The sequence below is a fragment of the Loxodonta africana genome, chromosome 4, assembly GCF_030014295.1.
Source record: "Loxodonta africana isolate mLoxAfr1 chromosome 4, mLoxAfr1.hap2, whole genome shotgun sequence".
NCBI lineage: Eukaryota > Metazoa > Chordata > Mammalia > Proboscidea > Elephantidae > Loxodonta > Loxodonta africana.
The window spans coordinates 87,946,121-87,967,869 of NC_087345.1; the positions used below are offsets into that span (position 1 = coordinate 87,946,121).

Genomic DNA, 21,749 nt, shown 5'->3' on the forward strand with positions numbered 1-21,749 from the left:
AAGAGATGTAATCCTCTCCCAGATCCAGCCTCACCTGGAATGTTTGGGCAACAGCTCCAACCATGACCTCTTCTTTGGCCATGAGACCCAACGACTTGTTTTTCAGCCAGAGGGAGGAGAATATAGTGTCTTTCCTTCTCTAACAGCTTCTCCAGTCAGAGTCTAAGGGCCTGCATAGACACAATCCAACAAGGTGCCTTCCCTCAGGCCAAGAGTGTCTCCCGGAATAAAGGGCCAGCTATTTGTGCTCCCCCCCCAAAAAATTCTCCCTTCTTTTTAGCCAGAAATGCCTCCACTGTTGATTCTTCCCGCTTCCTGTGTAGACACACCTCAAGAAACAGGTAGCCTCTTGCCTGGATTCATTGGGGCTGTGACCACCCCCCACCCCCCACCGCCCCTTTATTCAGACCTGGCCGCAGTGGTCCAGCCCCTCCCCCAGTTCATGGCTGCCTGAAGCTGTCCTGGACCCTGCCTCTCCTGCACTCTGTGGGGCTTTGTAGGAGTACCTCCAAGGCTTCCGATCTCCTTTCTGTCCACCCCAGTTGCACAGGGCAGTTTGGGATTAGGGATGAAGGGAGAATGAGATTTGGTCTAAATTCGCTAGTTGCTGTAGTTGCAGGGGTAAGAAAGGAGAGGGAGAGAGAAAGAAAGGTTTCAGGGCAGGAGGCGTCGCTCAGAGGCTAGGCTCACAGGGGCCCCTGGTATTCCTGATCAGGCCTGAGGGTGAGGAGGAATTTGGAGGAGACTTGGTGAGTGGAGCCAGGCAGCAAGAAAGGAAAACAGGGAACAGAGGGTGGGGACACAGGGAGGGCTTCCAGCTGGGAAGGAAGAGGCCAGTGGAGGGGTGGAGGTGCCTGGGGGCTCAAGAGCTTATGGAGGACGTGGTAACTGGTCTGGACCTGGACCTCTCCCTGGCTGTGGCCTGGCAGGGGTAGCTGGCTTTCAGAGGTGGAGCCTAATTAACCAGCTCCAGCGGGTCTTTAGTCCCCTTCCCAGTTGTTTTGCAGCGCACAAAATGTTCTCTCAGAGTGAAGCTCAGGATTAGGATCATGGATTAGGTCTGAGAACCTGCCAAACCCCCCACCCCAGCCCCCCCAAGGGGACTTTCATGGCTCTGAGTCCCAGCTCCAACCCGTTCACATCTCTACCCAGGCTTCACCTCAAAGACCTCCTTTATCTGGCCCTGAAGCTGGTCTCCTCCTGGCTGTCTACATTATTTTTACAGCTCCAGACTCCTTGGAACTTCCTCTCATCCCCCAATCTACCACCCCCCAATTTTCTTTCTGCTAGTCATTGCTTGGGAATGGAGGATGTCAGCTCATCAACAGACCTTGGTTGCCCATATATTTCTGTTGCCCCTGTTGCCACTCTTCCTTTATTATTACACATTTATTATTTTTATGATTCACTCGGACTGGAGAAAATAAAGTGGGAGAGATGCCAGGAAGCTGGGTATCTCATTCTCTCTGGGCAGAGGAGACCACGTGTGGAGGCTCATTTTAAAAATTGTTCTTAAAAAAATCACATCATCATACATTCATGTTTTAATTATTATTATTAATATTAATACAATGAAACAACTCTGTACAAGGACTATATCAAGGGAAAACGTACTACAGACGGACATCTGAATAGGAGGGCACACTACAGAGAACTGGGAAGGGTGACTACCCACAGGGACTACACTAGGTACTAGTGACAGACACAGTTCGACAGGACACAGTTTGACAGCGAAGCTCACAAAAGTCAAGCTTAAAGCGACAGAAAAAGGGTATTGCATATCTTTGTCCCCCCCCACCCCTTTGGAGTGCTCTCATCTCTCATCTTTATTAAGCTGTGGGAGTTGGACTGGGGTGGTGGAGCTCAAATCCAACACCCCAGCATCCACGGGGTCATGGGGGGGAGGTTACATGAAGCGGTACAATGGATGACCAGGCAAGGGGGTTGCTTCATACCCAGGGCCAGCCCACAGGGGAGAGTGTGGGCAGCTGGAGTGGTGGTGATTAGGGAGAACTTGTATGTGGGTGGGGCAAATGTATGTGGGTGGGGAAGTGTGTCAGGTGCCAATGGCGGTGGGGATGTGTGATTGTACCTCCACTCTTCAGGGCTGTCTTGGGCTATGAAGCTTCCTGCCTGCAAGTGCAGGATCGAGACCAGGGTATGCCCAGGGGCGTGCTGGACTCAGGTGTGTGTATGTTTTTGCCTGAGCCTTTGCATGATCCTGCACAGGGACTTGAAGCTGTATGCTGGGGGGATAGTGGGAAGCTCTGTGGGTTGCCAGCAATCTTCCCAGGGGAAAGACCTCTAAGCTAGCAGTCCTCACACTGTGTAGACTGAACTTAACTCCCATCAAGTCTACTTTTCACCCCTCTTGCTCCAGGCGTGGGCAAGACAACAGATGGGACCCCAGGGGGACTCTGGTCTAGTGGGGTGAAGAGGGAGTAGGTGGAGGCAGGCTCCACTGCTGGCTCCTTCACTGAAAACCAGCCCAGGATCTACTGGGCTAGGACTGGACCTTAAAGAGCTTATGGATAAAAGGTCTTCCTGCACCAAGAAGCCACTTTTTGGCCTCCAGCCCTTTCTGGGGATGTGCCCCAACACTCTGCCCTGGTCCTTGTGTTTGGGACTGAAGGTCGGGAGGTGGAGACTGCCGGGCCAGAGGCAAAGGGCTACGCTGGGGAGTGGGTGAAGTGGGGGTGGGGAAAAGAGAGAAGGGGGTGGGGGGGCTGCAGTGCTCCCCTCCTTCATTGTCACCAGCCTGGGAAACCGGGGCTGAGCGGGGCCTCAGTGGCGGGTAGCCCCTTTAAGGGTGGATTCTCCTCCCGGCTCGTAAATTACGCTGGTTCAACCTCCGGCCGTGACCGTGAACGCCAGCGAGGAAGGGAGAATCACCGGCCGCTGCCCGAGGCTGCCAGAAACTCTCCCAGCCAATCAATCCCGTTCTCCGCAGCCCCTTCCATAGCCACTTGGGCTTACGGGAGGGCCAGGTGGGGGGCGGGGTCCCTGGGGTGATTACTGAACCCGAGGCTGAGTCCGCTCTGCTTTCAGTTCCCTGCCTGCCGCTTCCGTGCGCAGTGGCCTAGGCAGCGGGAAGGATGGATGGCAGCACACCTGTGAGCGGATGTTCGTCCCGGGTGGGCAGGGGGCTCGGAAGAGGCCTGGGACCAGGAAACCGTTCGGGTATTCTGCCCTATAGGGAACATAAGGCAGATGGTCCGCTTGTCCACAGCCTGATCTGCCTAACGCCCTCGCCTCCGCCGGCTTGGTGTGCAGGCCTGGAGGACCCAAACGGAGCCGAATTGGGCCTTGCTGATCATTCTCTGTTCTCCTAGACCGCGCTTCCTCTTTGGTTCCCCACTTCTTCCTATCCTCTCCGAGCTACCTTAGACCTCCTCCGCTCTCTCTACTTATTCTTCACTCTCTGTTTTTTGCGCCCCAGCCTCTCTTACCCCGCCAACTATGAGTTTGGGGAGCGCCTGGTTTCGCCGTCCCACCCTCGCCTGCTCCTGCAGGCAGAGACTTAATACGGGGAAGGGAAGTGGTGGGAAGGGGACGCCTAGGCCGCAGATCCTCAGCGGGAGGTGTAGCGCCTCAGTACCGCCTCAAATAAACTAGCCCCTCCTACGTGCCCCCCCCCCCCCGCCTTCCCTGCCCCTGTCACTTTCCGCAGCTGTGGGGCTTCCTCTTTCTGGCTGGATTCCTTCCCTTCTCTCTGGGACCTGGCAGGGCCTGCAGGGGGTGTGTGAGAGGGAACCACGAACAAAACAGACAAAAAGACGTCCAGGGAGGGCCTGCCAGAGACGCCTGGGGTTCTAAGCTGGGTCGGTGTCCCAGGCGGCGTCCCCTCTTGCTCTCTACCAGGGCCAGGCTCAGTCTGGGGCTGGTGCCCGTGTCCCCGCCCCCTAAAAGAAGGAGAGGGCTTGCTCCCTCAGCAGGAGTCTTTTCTTTTTCATTCTCCGGTTCTGAAACCAGATCTTGACCTGCTGGTCACTAAGATTCAAGCGGTCCGAGAGTTCCCTTCGGCGCTGGCGTGTGATGAACTCGTTCACCAGAAACTCGCCCTCCAGCTCGGCCAGCTGCAGCTTCGAATAGGGCTTGCGCTTCTTCCGTGAACGGCTGTGGATCGGGTACCAGGGTGCGCCTGGGTGGAGATGAACCACACAGTTGGCCAGAGGACCACGGGGCGACCAGCCCAGTGCCTTCAGCCTTTTCCCAGCCCCTTTCACCTTGGCCACAAGTCCTACACTAGGTCGGTCCTCTCCTTTCCCCTCTCTGCCAGGCATCCTGTAGCCTCTTCTACCCAGATCCCCATCCCCAACAGCTCCCTCATCTTCATCACTCTTTTTTTCCTTTCACTCCTTCTCTGTGCCTCCTCAACCCTACCCTCCTGCAGCAGTGTTCCTGGCCCGTCTATGTTCCTAGCCCCAAACCTCTGCCATCTTTCCTTCCCCTCTTCCTGGCCTGTCTCTCACACCCTCCAGAACTGAGTACCTGAGCAGTTAGAACAGAAATGGGCAAGAGGCAAAGAGTGAACTGTGTCCACTGGCATTTCTTAAAAGAAAATATGTAGGTAATGGGGGACATGGAAGGCGAACAGAGGGCCTGGGAGAACAGGAACAAGGCTGTCCTACTCCCCCCCATCCCCAGGCCTGAGGAAGTCCTAGTAAGGATCCTCCTTCTCCCGAACTCCCTACCCACTCCAGCCAGCAAGCAGGCTAAGAAGGGAATCTCTCTGGTTCTTTTATGGAGATATTTACATGTTTATAGGGCTCCTCCACCCACCCACACTTCTTTTTTAAAGAAGTGCTTCCTTGCCACACGTTTTGTCACCCAAGGCGGCCCTAGTTCAGTACCACCCTGCCTGCCTTGTGAGATGTCCTGTCCTGACTGTGCCTCAAGAGTGAGCTGGGATCCTTACCGCTGGCCGAGAGCCCGCCGCTGGGATTCAACGGCGACACCAAACTGCCAGGGTCGCCGGCACCAGCGCCCTTGTTGCCTTCGTTGAGCAGGGACGAACTGGAATCGGATTCCAGCGACTGGCACGAGGGCGGGTTGTGCGGGGGTCCCGCGCCGCCTCCCTCTCCGGCGCCCCCCGCCGCGTAGTCGTACTTGAAGCCAAGCGCAGGCGGCCCCGACGGCTCGAGCGGCAGCAGTGCTGCCCCAGGCCCGGCCCCCGGGCCGGGGTCGCGCCCGCGCTCCTCACGCTTCAGGCCCCCGCCGCCTCCCTCAGCGCATGGCTCGCGGTAGTAACCCTTGCTGTCCTCCACTCTCGCCAGCTCGCAGGTGCGGCCGAAGGGCGGGTTGAGCGACACTGGGCTGCCAAGATAGGGCTGCGGGTAGCCATTGCACGGCTCTGCCGACGGCCAGGGCAGCGAGCACACGTTGTCGCGGCGCGGGTAGGACAGCGAAGGCAGCCCCGGCAGCTGCGCTCCGGATGCTCGGAAGTTGGGGAAGTAGAAGGTGTCTCCCGTATGGATGTTCACCAGCGGCCCAACAAACCCGGGATTCAGGAGATTATGCTCGCCCATTTCCGCGGGGCCCGACCGGCAGCTTCTACTTTATTGCTATCTGACATTAAACGTAGTTAAACCTGCACCGGCCACCCATTGGCCGCCCAGCTCACGTGGGCGCCGCAGCCAGGGGGAGGAGTGGGGACATCGGATCCCCCCCAACTCCCCACTCCCCGCCAACTCCAACTTCCCTCTTCCCCAATCCCAGTTGGAGGGGGGACCAGGGAGGGAGCAAGTTTATTCGCTGGATTTTTTTTTTAAATCATATAAAATCTAAGGCAGAGAGGAGGCAATGGCCCAACACGGGGTAGGAGAAGAGGAAAAAAGCCACACCAAAAATACCCACACATATATATCTCTAGGCCCTACACTCCCCCCCCCAGATGTACTATCTTGTCGCCAACAGCTGGCCAAGCACAGCCCATCCCTCTTTAATTAGCTCCTTTATTAACTAAAACCGTTGGAATTTACAATATCTCCCCCAATAAATTACTATTAGATATTGTGTCATATAAAGTTTACTGGCTGTTTAAGGAGACGGATGAGCCCTTTGGCTCGGCGTTTATTTACAGTAGAGGCAAGTAGGGGTAAGGACAGGTTTCCCTGCGGCTGTCTCTCCCAGTTCTGCTGCTGCTGCACTCTTCTGTACCAGCTCTTTCTCCTCGGGAATTTGGAAAGCCATTTGGGGTCCTCTCCCTCTGGAAGTGCTCAGGGGCAATTGATAATGTGGGGCTTTTCCCCAGAGCATGAGCCAAGACAGGCTGACACTTTCATTCCCTTCACTATTAGAAGTGGGATGTGGAAGGCAGGCAGAAGAAACAGAAAAGAAGTGCCCAGCTCAAGCAGGTCTGCCTCCCTGCCCTTGGAAATTTGGGAAACTCATCTAATCTTCTGCTGTGACTTCCGGCCAACAGAAGGGCTGCTGGGGGTCCTTGGGAATCTTTGCAGCAGGAGGCTCTGGGCCCCTGGCAGGGCTTGGCGGGCCTAAGAGGTGCCTGATTCGCAATGCCTAAGAGATACACCCCAGAACTGGGCCCACAAGATAGCAGCTATCCCCTGAGGCGGGCTAGGAATGAGACAAAGAACCCGGAGAGAGTTGTCTTGTTGGTGCCTTAAAATTATATTTATGCTGCAAATCTCAGCAGCGCATTCCTGGAGAAGGTTGAGAACCCAACTCTGGCCATTGGCAAAGCCGAATCTACATCGGTGAAACCACAATCCAATTTTAACTAGGTCCGGGGAACAAACCAATCACATTAAAATGAAAAACAGAACAAAACAATAACCTCCAAAACTAGGTGTTTTGGGGTCTAGTAGATAAAATCCTCGGATTTCTATGTGACTATGTCAGGCTTCTACCTAAAGCATGGCTTTAAGTAATATTAGGAGGTTAGAGGAATAGTTCAGCAAAGGGCTAAATATGAGGAAACATAGGAAGATTTCGAGGAAACTGGAGAGACTGAGAGAGCCCGAGAGAGTAAAAGGGAAAGAAACTTATGTAGGCGAAAGTTAAGTATCTGAGAATACGCCGAAGCTACAAAAACAGACCGAAGCAGAGAAGGTTCTCATCTCCTACTTTTTCTCTCTCTTCCCTCCCCTCTCTCCTCTGCAGGACGCAACCCAGAGAAACCCAGATTCTTCGAATTCCACCGCTCCCAGGGCGATTTCATACCCCAAACCGTAGCTTTTTACTCCAACAGAAATGTGTCCCCGCGGGCGCTACCGGGCACTGGCGCTGCAGCTCACAGCCCCTCGCCCAGCTTGGCCAGTTCCCCTTCCCCTCCCTGGCCCGCCAGGCTGGCAGGCCCAGCCTCTCCTGCCCCCAGGAGACCGCTCCGCGGCCGGCCTATATGCCCCAACTGAGGCCAAGCTGTGGAATGCCAGCACCACGAAGACACCTTCAGTCGGGCTCCTGAGAGCCTGGGGGCGCGGAGGAGTGGGCAGGAGACTCGGCCCGGATTGGTTTTTTGGTGCCTAATTGATTGCGGGGCAGCGCGGCTGGGGAGAGAAGCATCCCTCCCTGCAAATCCCTTATCACTGCATCTCCACCGTCCTATTTATCCCCCACTGTTCAAGATGCGCTAACGAACTCCGCTGAAGATTTAGTTTAAAAAATTCTTAGGGGTTATTTTAATCGTCAAGATAAACCGGGTGTGAGGTGTTATATTGCTGCTGTTTTCAATCCAAACAACTGTGACCGGCAACGAGGTTTCCTCCCTGGCTCTCCAGCCCTCAGCGCTCAGCCCCTATTGTTGATGCGAAGAACACAGAGCCGGGCATTGCCCAGTAATCCTTAGCCCTTGCTAGGGGTGAGGTGAGGTGGGGTGGGGTGAGGTGGGGTGGTGTGGGGTGGGGTGGGGTGGTGTGGGGTGGGGTGGGGGGCTTCTTCCCACTCTCTTTTCCCCTCCAAGATGATTCCAATATCCTAGAAGGAGGACGCCAGGAGTAAGGTCTCAGCTTCTTCCCATCCCTCCCCAGTTCGCAGATCTCAGGCCGGGAGCTGTGCTCGCTGCCTTCCAGGGCCGTGCGGCTGAGCGCGCAAAGCAGCGGCTGCAGGGCGGCAGATACAACACAGGGGAAAAGAGAATGGGGCGAGGGCTTCCTTGTCCCAGAGATACATTTTCCTGAGTCCGAAAGGCAGCATCAAAAAGCGGTCATTTTCCCCAAGCCCTCTTCTCCCCCTGCAGAGAGATTCCTCTCAGGAAGAGAGCTGCCTAGAACTGTCAGCTAAATCTGTATTCACTGTGTTCTGCTCCCACTGTGAACCTTCGGGTTTCCAGGATCCTGGCGAGGACCCAGGCCATCTAAGCGCCCAGCCTTTCCTTGCAACCCCGCGGCTCTGTCGGCTTTTAAGGTACCCCGCCTCACAAGCAGCTCAGCACCCCTTTCTTAACCAGGCTCAGAAGAATAGGCCCCAGAGCACCTCTCCTAGCCTGGGTCCCCGGGGCCGGCGGGAGGCTCGGGTGCAAACCTTCAAATCTAAATCCAGCCTTGGCGAGAGCTGCTCGCTGGGAGCGGGCTGGGACTGGGTGAGAAGGCTGAAAGGGACTCGCAGCCCCAGGCTGTGGGCAGCCGCGTCTAGCCGGGGATTAATCCGTCTGCACTTCGCTGCCCACAAGCAAAACTACAACTGACCAGGCGGAGGCTCACCAAGCGCAGTGCGATCATGATCCGTGAGACTACAATCTCCCGCACGTGCAAAAAATCGCAAGGCTAGAAGGGTTCGTTCGCCTGCCTGCTGGTCCCTGGGCCACGGGCGTCCCCTGCAGCTGGCCCAGCTCAACTATGCCCTGATCATTAACTCGGGGGTTAATTAAAACTGAAGGTAAAGATGCGGTCCAAGGCTGCCCTTGAAGACCCGCGGCAGTCTGCGTCCTTCAGCGCATCCACCAGCTGGATGCCGCGCCGTCTCACGCGCGCCTTCTCTGACTGTGTCTATTCTTCCCGTAGACTCCTGGCCTTTGCGCGGGCCCCGAGTCCTCCCAGCAGCCGAGCCTGAAGGAAGGAGTTAATTATAAAATCTACGCAGGCTCTGGTGGCAAGGGCAAAGGGGTTGCTGGAGGCTTAGGCCAAGGCGGAGCAGCTGAGAGCGGCCGCGTTCGAACTACCTGGCCGACCCGAGGTCGGAATTATTGGGCGCAGCGCTTCCTTTTCCGTGGGCTGTGGGGAGGCCAAGGCTGCCCAGTTCAAGGTCACTGTCTAGTTTGCAGAAAGCGGTTCTGCCTTATACGCAAATGAGCCAGGCCAAGGGTCCCCAAAGGGATGTTAGCAAGGGCTGGGCCGGCAGGGGGAGGGGAGATGAAAAGCGGCAATTTGGTCTGGGCCTCCAACCGACCTCTCAGCCCTCTCTTTCTCCCTCCTGTAGGGCAACGCAGGCTTGGGATGGGACCTTTGTCCAGTTCAGACAAGGGTGAAGGGTGGGCGTGAAGGTCTCAGTCTCTTCTTTCATCACTTCACCGGTTCGGGTAGAAGCCCACCGACCAGGCTCCAAGCCCTCCGTGAGGATTCCCAGGACTTAAGGAGAAGATTGGGAGACCCCTCCCCAAAACGCTGCTTTCCAGAGTATCTATAGCTGGAGGGAGGTAGGGCCTGGGCGATCGTTGGGGTGAGGGGACTAAGCCAGGCTTTCAGGTTCAAGCAAGCGGCCTAGAGTCCGCAGCGTCCTTACCTCCTCCAATCCTCTTGCTGTTCCTCTGGACCCCCTCCCACCACGAGACCCCAGCCCAGCTGCAACTAGGAAAATGATTTGGGGGTGGGAGCTCCCAGACCCGGTCAGCTGGGAAACCATCTCTCCACCCCCATTTGATGGTCTCTAAGTGTGCCATCTTCTCGGTTTTCTCTCTCCTTTCAGCGCACTAACAGTTAAATAGTTCTTAGTTCTGACATTTTCCACCTCCGCCAGCAGAGGATCTCCTCCGCCTAGTGAATTACTGAGTGTTAGGTAAGGTGTGGGGACCAAGTTAAAAAAAAAAAAAAAAAAACTCCTCAGACGCCACACCCACAGCAGCCTGCGAAGTATCCGGGAGACCTGGACTTGGTCTTCCCGAGCCTGAAAGCTGGGTGGGGAGTGAGAACTACTCGAGGGCTCTCGCCCCTCGCCCTGGCCTGCTGGCCGTGACCGTGGCCTCTGGCCAGGACTAGCTCTGCGGAGGGGCTGAGAGCTGCCTGAGATCTGCTCGGCCCAGCTACCCAGCTGCTTTCCAAATCCAGGCCTCCAGCCTGGAGCAGTGGTCAGCGGCGGATCGGAGTAGGGGCAGCTGACCCAAGAAGCTGGTGGTAGTGGGAGAGAAAGGAGTCCACTTACCTTTGGAAATGGAGGAGGTTCAGAAAGGTGTGGGAAGGGGGTTCTCAGCCTCTGGAAACCCTCTTGGTTCCCCCTCCTTTAGGCAGCCCCGCAGGCCCAGCCGAGGTATCCGACGACCAGGGCGGGGCGGGGGAGGCGGAGGGAACGCCGCCGCAGGAGCGCGGGAGCTGAGTTGCAGAGCATCTCTGGAGAGGCCGCCTTTTATGGGCGTTATTAGCGCCCCTGTCTAGACTGGAGATGACACCTCCTCCGTGTGTAAACAGAGGCGGCGGGCTCCGGCGGTAAGGGGGATGGCGCGTCAAGGGGGCAAGTGGCCCTCCCCTTCGCTGGCCACCGGAAGATCAAGGCCTTTTCTACCCTCCCCCTTTCCTGTGCTCCCTGTGATGTCAAGGTCAGAAAGACCTAGTCACGGTCAAGGCTAAAAAAGGAAGATCCTGGTTGGTTGTGAAAAGACTCTGGCCCCCTCCTCCTCCCAGAAGCCCCTTGCTCCCCTGGGCCCCTCAATCTTTCTCCAGTCCAGGTCTGGATACCGCTGCAGGAAAGGGCACTTGGAGTTTTGGGGGTGGGTGAGCCCAAGTGGACCGTAGGATGGAGAGTTCTCTTTTGAACAGGATGGAGCCACAGAGGAGGCTGCTGCAGGGTCCCCAGCTCCAATGGGAGGGCTGTTCAGAGAGATGGTGGCCGCCTCAGGGGCCTGCTCCGCCTTGCAAGCACACTGGCCTGCTGGCCCTGCACTGCTGACCCAGCGGATGTGGATCAGCCTCAGCAGCAGATGGTCTCCGAGACTGTCATGGAGGGATCTCCTGAGAACTGCTGGCCTTGCCCCCTCAGGTGGGTTCCTGCTGTGTCATGGGACTACCAGCTGAAAAGCCGGCTCTCCTGGCTCTGGAGCTGGAAACTAAGATGCTGGAGGAGAAGGGTTTTGCCCCCAAGCGCAGGAAAGGATCTAGTTGAGCCCTCCTTGGCAGCCTGGATCTCAGAATGGAGAGTCTTTTGAGGCCCCAGCCGATTCTGGGCCCCTCCAGTCCTGGCTATGGAGCCATGGGCAGGCTGTCTGTTTCTAGGCAAAGCCTCTGAACTAACAACCCTTTAGACCTCCTACTCTTCTGCACTCTCAAATTTACCCTCATGAACAGCCTCACTCCCATAAACACTAGGAGACTGGCCTTGGAGGGAAAGGTTTTAAGTATAGAGGAGAAAACACACTCTACACCCTGAGATGAGTGTGCTGGCCCACAATGTTCCTACTTACACATGCACATGCACACGCAGGCAAGAAAGATCAAGGAAATTCTCCTTGGCTCGTCCTCCTTCTCCAAACACCTTCATAAGAATATCTTACAGAGCCTCCAGCAAAAAGAACACCAAGAGTTGGGGAAAAGGAAAGGTAAGGGACCAATACAATCAGGGAAAGAATAATGCATCTCCTGACTTGCCTCCCCAGAGCATACACTCATGCATACTTACGTAGTACCTCTCGCACACAGCAATTTCTATTCACATACTTGCCTACTTTTATGGAAGAGGCATTTTCAAAATTAATCCAGGCATGATAATCCTCCAAAATCAATCAAGGCATATTTAATCCTGAGAGGGTCCTAAGCACCTGGCACACAGGCTCACAGGGACTCAGAGGGACTGCAGTTCTTGCCTAGATTACGGGTGTCTCAATGCACCCCCAAGGAGCCTGCTTTTCTCTTGTCTTTACCATTGCCCCCTCCTGAAGCCTCAGTGTGGGTCCCTCACTCAGGGAAACTCAGCCCATTTATTTATGTATGAATTTGTGTCCAAGAGTGGAGGGGCCCCTTGAAGAACTTTGGACTTCTGATATCCCACCAAGTCTCCAACATTCACTGTGTCTACAGCTGTGTCACCCAGTGTGACTACCCAGTGCACCCTCAAATCAAGAGCGGTGGGGACCAATACCAAGGGAGCCCCGGGCCTCTTGATCACTAAATTCCTTTTTCTGATCAAAATCACACATTTAGTCTCCAACGCTTTACATCTCAGGAGAGACCAAGGGGTCTTTGGAGTGAGATTGGGTTGGTGGGTGGGGAGAGAAGGGGGAGAAGAAATTAAGAATGAGTCCTATTCTTTGGAGACTCAATTCTTCCCTCCCAAATCCCACTGCCCAGTGTGTGGTTCTCTGGTAGTTAACCCAGAATTGAGACGGAGTAGAACAGGACCAGCAGGCAGATCAGTAATGGAGGAGCCTCAGCAGACAGCGAACTCTTCAGGCTCTTTGTCTCTCAGACTGTGTGATTCACCTCCAGAAACATTTATTTAAATGAAACTTAAAAAGCTTCAGCCATCAGGCAAAAGGAGATCAGAGAACTCTCAATTCTAACCTGACGCCTCCAGTCTTTCTGCATCTCAGGAGAGGAAAAATATTATATATAAATAAAAATTGCTGCAGTAAAGATTTAATCTGAGATAATATTGTTTTAAGCTATATTGCTTTTTAAAAGTCTCTTAACCTGACAACTTAACGATCTCATTAACTCTGCTAGATAGGGAGATAGGCATGGATGAGACAGGGAAAACAAATTAGTGGCAGAGTCTACACAGGGTCTTGATTGCCTGGAAGACGTGTTCCCACGGAAGCTGAAGAATAAAAGTGGGGTAGGCTTGGCGAATTGGGGGCCCATGGGGTCCTAGCAGCCAGATCTTTCAGGATAGGACAATGGAAAAGAAAGAGTGCAGCCAGGGAACACTGAATTCACTGCTGTCCCTTGAAGGCTGTGCCTTCCTCATTCCAGCTCCAGTCCTGGCCTGGCTGGAGAGACTCAGGGCCCCCTGGGAGCAGTGGGGCCCCAGGAGCCTGGGGTTGGCTCCACACTGCCACCGGCTTTGGTGCTCCAGCTGGGATGCTACCTCTACACCACCCAGATCCAGGTCGAATCCCCAGCAATTAACTGAAGTGAACAGCAACATACTGTTGTAACTCACCTGCCCAGAGGCTCTTGCAATCATTGATTATGTCTTGTCCCCAACATACATATATTTAAGTTGGGCATCAGGATGGGAAGGCGTTTTCTCCTGTCTCAATAGTGTCAATAACTTGGATAACACGTAAAATCTTAAATGGAGCAAGAATGTGGGTTAAGATCTACCCCCCTATGGGTGATGTTTGTACTCTTTCATCCTGCCCATTCTGCTAAGGGCATCTTAAACTGCTCTGAAGAGCTGGTTGACAGAACGGGCTTCAGAAGGAATCTGAGCAATAAAATCAAGGCAAAAAGAAAAAAAAAAGAGATTTTATTTTAAAAACAGGTTCGTGGGTTTTTTCTTTTTGCATTCAGTACATTGTCATTCTGACATCACAATACTATATACAGATACATAACATTAAAAAAAAAAAAGAGCCTACTTCTGATGGACATTTCCAAAGAACACTGTTTTGTAATGTGCCAGTGGGAAGGGGGGAGGTGAAGGGGCCCCCAGAGCACCAAGCTGGCCTTTGAGGAGGAATATGTTAGGCAGCTTCTACACTAGCTGGCTAATTGGGGTGAGTTATTTGAGCTTCCTGGAAGAAAACGCTTTCTTCTGGACAATCAGTAAAAGTGAATGTGTGAGGTCTCCCTTCTGAGCCACAGCCTTGGTGGAGGGGCAACTGGAGGAAGAAGTGAGAGGAGTGCTGAGGCACCCTTCTGCATCTCCTCGGAAGAAAAATCTGTCTTTTCCTTAGAAAAGAAGAGAAAAAAATTCTGCTTCTGTGCCTGGCCTGATTCCCAGCCTCTTACTACAGACAGAAAGAGAGAGCAAGAGTGAGAGGGAGGGAAAGAAAGAGAGAGAGAGCACTCAAAGAAGAGGTAAGACTTATTTAGAAGGGTGGCTGGAGCTTTTGTCTTCCTTGCATTTTCCCCTATTAGAGAACAGAACAGGGGAGGCAGTGAGGGCAAAGTCTGCAAAATTCATCTTTTCATGGTTAGGGTAAGGGGGTAGGGACCCCAAGGGTTCCAGCTTTTGTTGAAGCAGGTAGGAAGGAGAGAACACCCAGTGTACCCTCTGGACTCTAGTTGCCCTGTCAGAGCCCTAATAATTGCTATTAATATTAACATGACTTAAAAACTATGCAAAGGAAACCTTAACCGGGAAATTTTGCCTAAGGAGTGCTGAGGGACAGGCAGGAGGAGGAGGAACTGAAAGGAAAGTCTGAGTTCGCCAGTTTCTGCCTGGAGGCCCCACCTTCAAGAAGGTCATCTATCCTCTAGGGCAAAGGAAGGGGCTAGAATACGGATCGCTGGGATTCCCCAACCCTGCTTTCACTGGAATAATTGGGCTCTTCGCTGCCACTCCGCTTTCTGGCGAGGCTAAGGGTAAGGGCAAGGGGGATTGGAGGCCGGCAAACTTCTTCCTATAGCCCACTCCGACCCACCTCCAGAACTGCTGAGGGCCGGTGGGTTCCTTCGGGATGGGGGTTGGGGCATGGGGTGGAGAGTAAAGGGTGGTGGAACCCGGCCTGGTCCGCCTCCCAGCTGCACGCGGTTCCTCTTTATTGTTAATATTAAATATTCGTATGCACCGGCGGAGGGTCCTTCTGTGGGTTCGGTTCTGGTACAAAGCGGTGACATAAATAGACGGGGTGGGCGGCTGGGCGGGCAGTCAGGTGGAGTGGAGATGAGGCGCTTTCGATTTGCTGACCACCTTCTTCTCTTTGACCCGTCGGTTCTGGAACCAGATGGTGACCTGGCGCTCAGAGAGGTTCGTGGTGGCCGAGATGCGCCGGCGCTTCTCTTTGGTGATGAACTTGCTGGCTGCGTACTCCTTCTCTAGTTCCTTCAGCTGCACCTTAGTGTAGGGCACCCGTTTCTTGCGCCCGCGCCGATAGCTGCTCACCTCGGGCTGTAGGGGTACCACGTCTGGGAGGGAAAGAGAGGGCGGGTAGGAGAGCATGAGGCTTGCGGCTGGCCGGGACTAAGGGCCGGGGAGACCGCTGAGGCACAGGGTGTGGACAGGCAAGCCACGAGGGCCAGGGGATTGCCTGCCTGGGGAAGGCACCCCCCCTCCAATCCTTTGAATGTCTGTTATTAGCAAGGACACAAATGGGAGGGCATGGGTCCTCATGCCTTTGGGCACCGGTTCTGCACTAGGGATCCAAGGCCTGCACCAACAGATAAAAAGAAGAAAAGTGCACCTAGTGAGGCACCGGCCTCTGGCGCAAAATTTACGAGGGGGGATAAAAAAATTCAATAACCAAGATAAACAATATTTTAATGCAATGTTTAAAAAGTAAAAATGAATGCAAAAAATCCATGATTAACAAAAATATAAAAATTTTAAAGAAACATGGGATCAGTAGTACTAACTTTTCCTCTTGCCTCAGGCTCCACTATGGCTCTGCACAGCATTAGGGTCCTTGTCCCTTTGCAGCTCCCCCCTCCCTTCCACCCTGGCCTGCAGTCCCTGCAGGATTGCAGATATTCAGAAAAATTCCTCCTTCCTGCAGTAGATCAGCTTCTACTCTGCCCATTGTCAGGAGAAGGCATTCTTTTGTATGTTTTTGTGAGGGCATGGGTCCTCATGCCTTTGGGCACCGGTTCTGCACTAGGGATCCAAGGCCTGCACCAACAGATAAAAAGAAGAAAACTGTTCAAATGAAGCCAGGCTGCTTGGGGGCCAATCACTTGGAATTGGGGCCCAGTGACCACATTTGTTGTGAGCCACCTAACAACACCCAAGGTGGGGGATCTTGGCACTGAGACACAGGGAATCAGGTCTCTGAAAGTAGGGGGTCCATATCCCAGGGTCTGCCCATCAGTGGAGGCAAAAGGACCACTGTTCCCCAGTCTTCTATAAAATAACTTCGTGTCTCCCTTCAGTGCCCCTACAAATCCCCACCCATCAAAACAGAGCAAATTCTGCTTCACCCCTCTCCCCTTGCTCTTCCTCCAAGGCTAGAGTAACTGCCTCCATTCCATGCCCCCGACCTATCCCTAAACCCTGAATACATTGTCACCTCAACCACTACCAATCCAATCTTTCCTTTCTTTAAGCTCTGAAAATTTCATAGGAACTGTATGTTACTTACATTCCCCCTTTCACTCCACCGTTACCACTGTCAATAAAAGATCATAGCAACACTTGTTGATAAGTGGGGAACTAGGGAGATTATCTGAATAATTCACCCTTCAGTTTTTTTTTTTTTCCCATGAAATTGTTAGACTTCTCAAGGAAGAAGCTAATAAGGAGGGCTGAATATCTGGGATTTCCCTTTCATTCTTACAGCCCTTTGGAAGTGTAGACACAGCCAAAGTGAAGACTCAAAGCTCTTCCGGAAACTCTATCCTTGAAAAACACCTTCTCTACACCCTTCTGCATTGGATCGGCTCTCCCAGGGGCCCCTGTCTATTCAGGATGGGGAGGGAAGTGGTCACAATCAAATGCTGGGGAAAACAAAATGCTCAGGAAGAAAATGGGAGAGAGGGGCTCAAATGGTCTGGTTTGGCTGTCTTCATGATAACAATTGCTCAGGAAAATTGTCAGACTGGTCACTTCTCTCTGCCTCTGTACGAATAGGTAGGTCAAAGTTTGTTTTTTTTTTTAATTCTGAAAAACAAAACAACTTCATTTTAACAGCTCAGATTCTGTAGGTTAAAAAATTTTTTTGTGTGTAATTAAAAAAATCTCCGTTCTCAAATTTGTCTTAATTTATAGATGTACCTATGATTCAGGAAACTAATGCTTTAAGTAGTAATACCAGGAATTTTTTGTTTTTGTTGTTTTTTAATCCTCAGAACATTTCAGGTTTATTTTATTAAGCCCGTTTTACAAAATCAGAAATAGGAAGCACAAACTGGGTAAAATAAAATGAAGTGGCAGAACCAGATTTCAAATCCAGATTTTCTGACTCTATAATGATACAGTAAGTTTAAAAAAATGGAAACAGGCCATCTGGTACAATCCAGTTTCAGAACACCTTCCTTTCCTTCAAGACCAAATTAAGGTAAACATGGATTTTGGTTTCTGAAACACCCAGATAATTGCCCCTAATTTTTTTTTTACACCACTTTCTGGAACCTCTCATAATTACCTACCCAATTTTGGGTCCCCTAAATACCAATTCTAAATTTCAAATAAGGTTTAATTGACACTATCCTAAAAATCAGTTTAAAAATACACAACTGGTCTAAACTGGTTATTTATCACTGTAGAATGCTAAGGATTGATTTGGCCATTTCTCGTGGATGAGACCAAGCTGATGGTTGTTTTGACCTCCTGGGGAAACAGCTCCAGTCTTGCCTCTCAGAGAAGCCTGTTTTCACTGTCTGCTGCCTTGTTTGGAAAGGAGGTAGGATCGACAGATGTAGAAACATCTGGTAGCTTAGTCCTGGAGTTGCGGCTACACTGCCTAAAGTGAGTGGGACTGGGCTATTAATTTTACAATCAACCCTTCCCCAGCCTCCCTCCCGAGCATATACACAAACCACTCCATACCTGGAAATCTAATAGACACCTTTGAGAATAGATTGAAAATTAGATCACTGCTAATCTGTAGCTTTTTATTGGGGCTGAGGGGCCTCTATGTACAGGGCCCCACTGCCCACCTGCTCTTGACTGCCCACCCCACAACCTGGCCCTGGGCTCTATAGAGAACCTTGTCCTGGTCTGTTTTGGTGAGAAATACTAGCTGCTCTTCTCAACCAAAACCCAAAGGCCTGTCAGTAAAGACTTTCAGAAAGACCCAAAGAACCCCTTGTTGCTCTTTTTATCACTCTCTCCTCCAACCCCATCTCCCTCTCTCTCAATCTCTGATTCTCTCGTGGAATTTCTGCCTCTCTCTCTAAAAAAAAAAAAAAAAAAATCTACGTTCGGCATAGGAAGAAGAAAACAAAAAACAAAACAAAACCCAATAACACAGAAATGAGGCAAGGGTCTGTATAATTGGGGAAAGGAAGAAGCCACAAAACATCTTGGCCTTAATTATCTGAATCGTTCTGAACAATCGCTTCCATCTTCCACACTGGCCTAGGCTGCCATAGATGAGGTTTCTCAGAGCCAGAGGCGCTCAAGAGAGACAGTAGTGTTTATGGCTAGATGCTGCAGAACAAACCACAATTGCATAGACAGAGTTATCTAGAAATCTCACTACTTCTAAAGGATCTCTGTGTGGGTAGAGAGATGGAGGGTGTCTGAAAATAATTTCTTTTTCATCTGCCTCTTGCCTGGACTTCTGCACTCACTTTGATACACCAGCCTGATTCTGTTTCCACAAGGGGAGTGTGTGAGCACATAGCTGCTGAGAATCACTGGGTTTTGTATCCATTTCTATGCCGTAATTTGTAAGTGTATTAAATCTCAATTGGGCTGTATTTTTTGTATTTCAAAGATATTTTTCTCTAGGAGGCTGTGATCAAAGAGTGTTTATCTTTAGCAGTTTTGAGGGGGATCTTTGAGATGTTTATTTTGCTCAAAGATATTTCTGAGCTTTTCTTCAGTCTTTCACTACCACCCCCTTCCACATGCACACACAGGAATGCCAGAGCAGTTCCCTCTCTTCTCCTTCTTCACACCAAACCTACTGCCCATTGCCCTAGGCCTGCCTGTTCTCACCCACAATAGGTCTGGTGGGCATCTGCTCCCCTACCCCTTGACCCCTTGGCACAGCCCATGGACTCCCCCTGCCCCAGGAACTTCTGCTGGATCCCTGTCTCCTAAGGAGCTTTCCATTTGGGTGAAGTGGAAATTAAAGGACCATCTCTCAATAAACATTACTGTATACCTGCATGTGAATTGCCTGTCTTCTAGAAATATGTTATTATGTGCTTCATACTAGGTTATTATAACAGAAATTGTATAAAAATATTATTGCAGGCAGTGTAGGTGAAGCACGACACCATGTACTGAAATCTTACCATCATTAAATCTTTGGGCAGCCAGAAAAGGGGTACCTAGTGTGGGTCCTATCCTGGTATTGAATTGTATTATACTAATTTCATAATATTTACAAGAATATTATTTACACTGTAATATCATTCAGTGATTTTTTGCAGTCTACCTCTACTCCCAAACCCGGATGCAGAGGAATTTCTGGCCCACCCATGGGAGGTCTTCAGGTCTAAGCTTTGCAATGAAAATGTTCCTGGGCCAGTATGTGGAGCTGGGAGGGGGGGGGCAGTCTGGGAAGCATGGGGAGGCAACTGTGGCTGCTCAGGGCCCCCAGAACCCCTGTAGGCACCAGAAAGTGCCTTTCCTACTGGGCTCTGCTTACAGCTGCAAGAGGAGGCTCAAGCGTGCTGTATTCCCTCCATCCCAAATCCTGATTTCTCATGGCAGCGCAGAACTGGAGGCTTCCTACCCTGTTTTGGGAAACCTCTGACTGGCCTTTCTCCAGGGGAAGAACAGGGATTGCAAGATCCTCTCCCATTCAAATATAGCATCATCAGGAGAGGGGTGAGTCTACCCACAGGTAGCCAGGCAGGACTGAGGAGTCCCCAGACCAGGCCTTTGTCCTCCCCCCCCATCCTCACACTTCTCTCTCCGTGTCTGGGTCATAGTCAACTAACTCTCCTTCTCGTCCACATCTGGAGGAGCTGGCGGTGGGAACACCCACTGGTGTTGAGCTCAGTATGCCAGAGAGGAAAAGGTTTTAAACCCCAGGGTGGGATGCCAATCGCCTTCTCTCACACCCTCTCTAAGATGTTTTAGCTCTTCTGCTCCATCAATAATCAGGAAATTTGTGGCCGAATTTTTAAAATAAATCAAGAAAAAAAAAAAAAGACAGCACACTACATTTCTGTAGATCACGGCGAATTAGATCGCTTAAAAAAAAACCTATCTAGTGCCTAAGGATCCCGAAAATTCAGTCAACAGTATTTGCGGTTCTTATTTTTCGCTCAATTATTCGGTGGGTTGAGGATTTGTCCTGACAGTTGAGGATTACAGGGTACCCGAGGCCCACCCCACCCCCATTCTGGCCGGGCTTCGGGGACCAGCACCCGCGCGTGAAGCTGGAGCAAGCAGGGGGAGGAGGAGGCGAGCTCCCGACCGGAGCCGAGCGGGCGGCCCGGCGCTTGGGCGCCTGTGATTGCTTCACCCTCTGCCGGGCAGCTCCAGGGAACGTGTCGGAGCAGATTTCTTCCCCGGCGCATTCCTCAGCGCAGCTCGCCCGGCCGGCTCCATCGGCAACCCAGCCGAGCGGGCGCGCCGGGGCCAGACGGCGGGGGTGGCTGGGGCGCGGGGCCCCCGGGGCAGGCAGGGCGGGGAGGGGTCGCCAGAGGCGGCGGCGGCGGCGGCGGTGGCGGCGACCGGGAGCCTTCCTTACCTGGGAAGGGAGACTTCCAGAGGTGGGCGGACTGAGACTGCTCCTTGGAGCAGTACACCTGACTGTCCCAGCCGTTGGAAAGAGCCCAGTGCTGGTAGCCTTCGACGGGGATGAGCGCGTCGTGACGCGGCTCCGGGTGCCCGCTGATCCCGGGCACCACCGACACGTCCAGGTAGCCGGGCATCGCCTGGTAGGAGCTGGCGAAGCTAGGGTAGAAGGCGAACTCCTTGGCCCTGGAGGACAGGTCGTCACCGGGCAGGGCGCCCGACGGCTCCGGGTACTTGTCGCCCGGGTGGTAGGCGCAAGGCTTCTGCTGCAGGTTCACGTTGTGCGACAGGCGGCAGCCGTAGTAGCTGCCCCCGAACGGGTAGCCGTAGCCCAGGGTGGCGCTGGACGAGGTGGGGGGCGCTGGCGGCGGGGCGCACTGGCGCGCAGCCTCCGGTGCCGGGATGTCCGTGTAGACGGCGCCCTGAGGGGCGCCCAGGGGAGCCGGCGGGCGGCCCAGCACCGGGTGCGGAAGCAGGTCGCGGCAGTGGCTGGCTGGGCAGCTGCTGCCCAGCCCGTCCATGCTGGGGGCTTTGCCGGGGCTCGCTCTGCTGCAGCCGCCCCCCGCGCCTCCAGCGCCGCCACCTCCCCCGCCGCCGCCGCCGCTGCCACTCTCTGCCGCGCTGTCCTCATAGACGTACATAAGGCTCTCCGGCCAGCGCGGACGCAGGAGCAGCGAAGTCGTCATGACATGATCTGCTCGAGCTTTTTAAAAACTCCACTTGCCAGAGGCAGAGAGCTAGGGAGACACCTCGCTCCCTTTTCCCCTCCCCCAACCCTCCTCCCTTCCCTCCCCAGCCCTCTCCTCCTCCTCTCCCTCCGGGTGCTTCCACCTCCCTCCCCCAGGTTCCCTCTACGCATGCGGAGACACTTCATTAAGAAATGTGCCGGCTCCCGCCCGCCTCGCCTCGGCACCCCTCCCTCGTCCACGTGATGCGGTCCGTGCACGTGACGCTCAGGCTTAGTCTCCTGGGGTTCCCTCCCCTCGAGGTGGGGCGGGGAGAAAGGGAAGAAGTCTCTGCTGATTGGCTCTCAGAAGGGGCAAAGAGGCGGGAGCTGGGAGATTTAAAGGGACAAGGCAACGCCCCCTGGCAGGCCCCTGGGAGGGAGAGGGAGGAGGGGGCGA

The 21,749-nt window shown here is 53.3% G+C and overlaps 2 protein-coding genes across 2 annotated transcripts; both read right to left on the bottom strand.

Moving 5' to 3' along the window:
- Positions 1-3,759: 3,759 nt before the first annotated feature.
- On the bottom strand, positions 3,760-5,528 carry HOXC12 (homeobox C12). The gene is made up of 2 exons (XM_003405058.3): positions 4,919-5,528; positions 3,760-4,141 (listed from the first exon to the last, which is right to left on the bottom strand). The coding sequence occupies exons 1-2, from the start codon at positions 5,526-5,528 to the stop codon at positions 3,903-3,905; spliced, it is 849 nt and encodes a 282-aa protein (XP_003405106.2). The 3' UTR covers positions 3,760-3,902.
- A 9,165-nt stretch (positions 5,529-14,693) lies between these two features.
- On the bottom strand, positions 14,694-21,420 carry HOXC13 (homeobox C13). Its single transcript, XM_064285273.1, has 2 exons — positions 20,579-21,420; positions 14,694-15,176 (listed from the first exon to the last, which is right to left on the bottom strand). Exons 1-2 carry the CDS (start codon positions 21,309-21,311, stop codon positions 14,920-14,922), a joined length of 990 nt encoding a protein of 329 aa, XP_064141343.1. The 5' UTR covers positions 21,312-21,420; the 3' UTR covers positions 14,694-14,919.
- Positions 21,421-21,749: the final 329 nt, after the last annotated feature.

Bases quoted from the DNA above. Each gene is read 5' to 3' on its own strand.
- HOXC12 (XM_003405058.3), bottom strand. From the start codon at position 5,528: ATGGGCGAGCATAATCTCCTGAATCCCGGGTTTGTTGGGCCGCTGGTG. The intron at 4,142-4,918 runs GTAAGGATCCCA...ATCTCCACCCAG, and splicing joins CGGCGGGCTCTCGGCCAGCG to GCGCACCCTGGTACCCGATC.
- HOXC13 (XM_064285273.1), bottom strand. From the start codon at position 21,311: ATGACGACTTCGCTGCTCCTGCGTCCGCGCTGGCCGGAGAGCCTTATG. The intron at 15,177-20,578 runs GTAAGGAAGGCT...TTTCCCTCCCAG, and splicing joins CTGGAAGTCTCCCTTCCCAG to ACGTGGTACCCCTACAGCCC.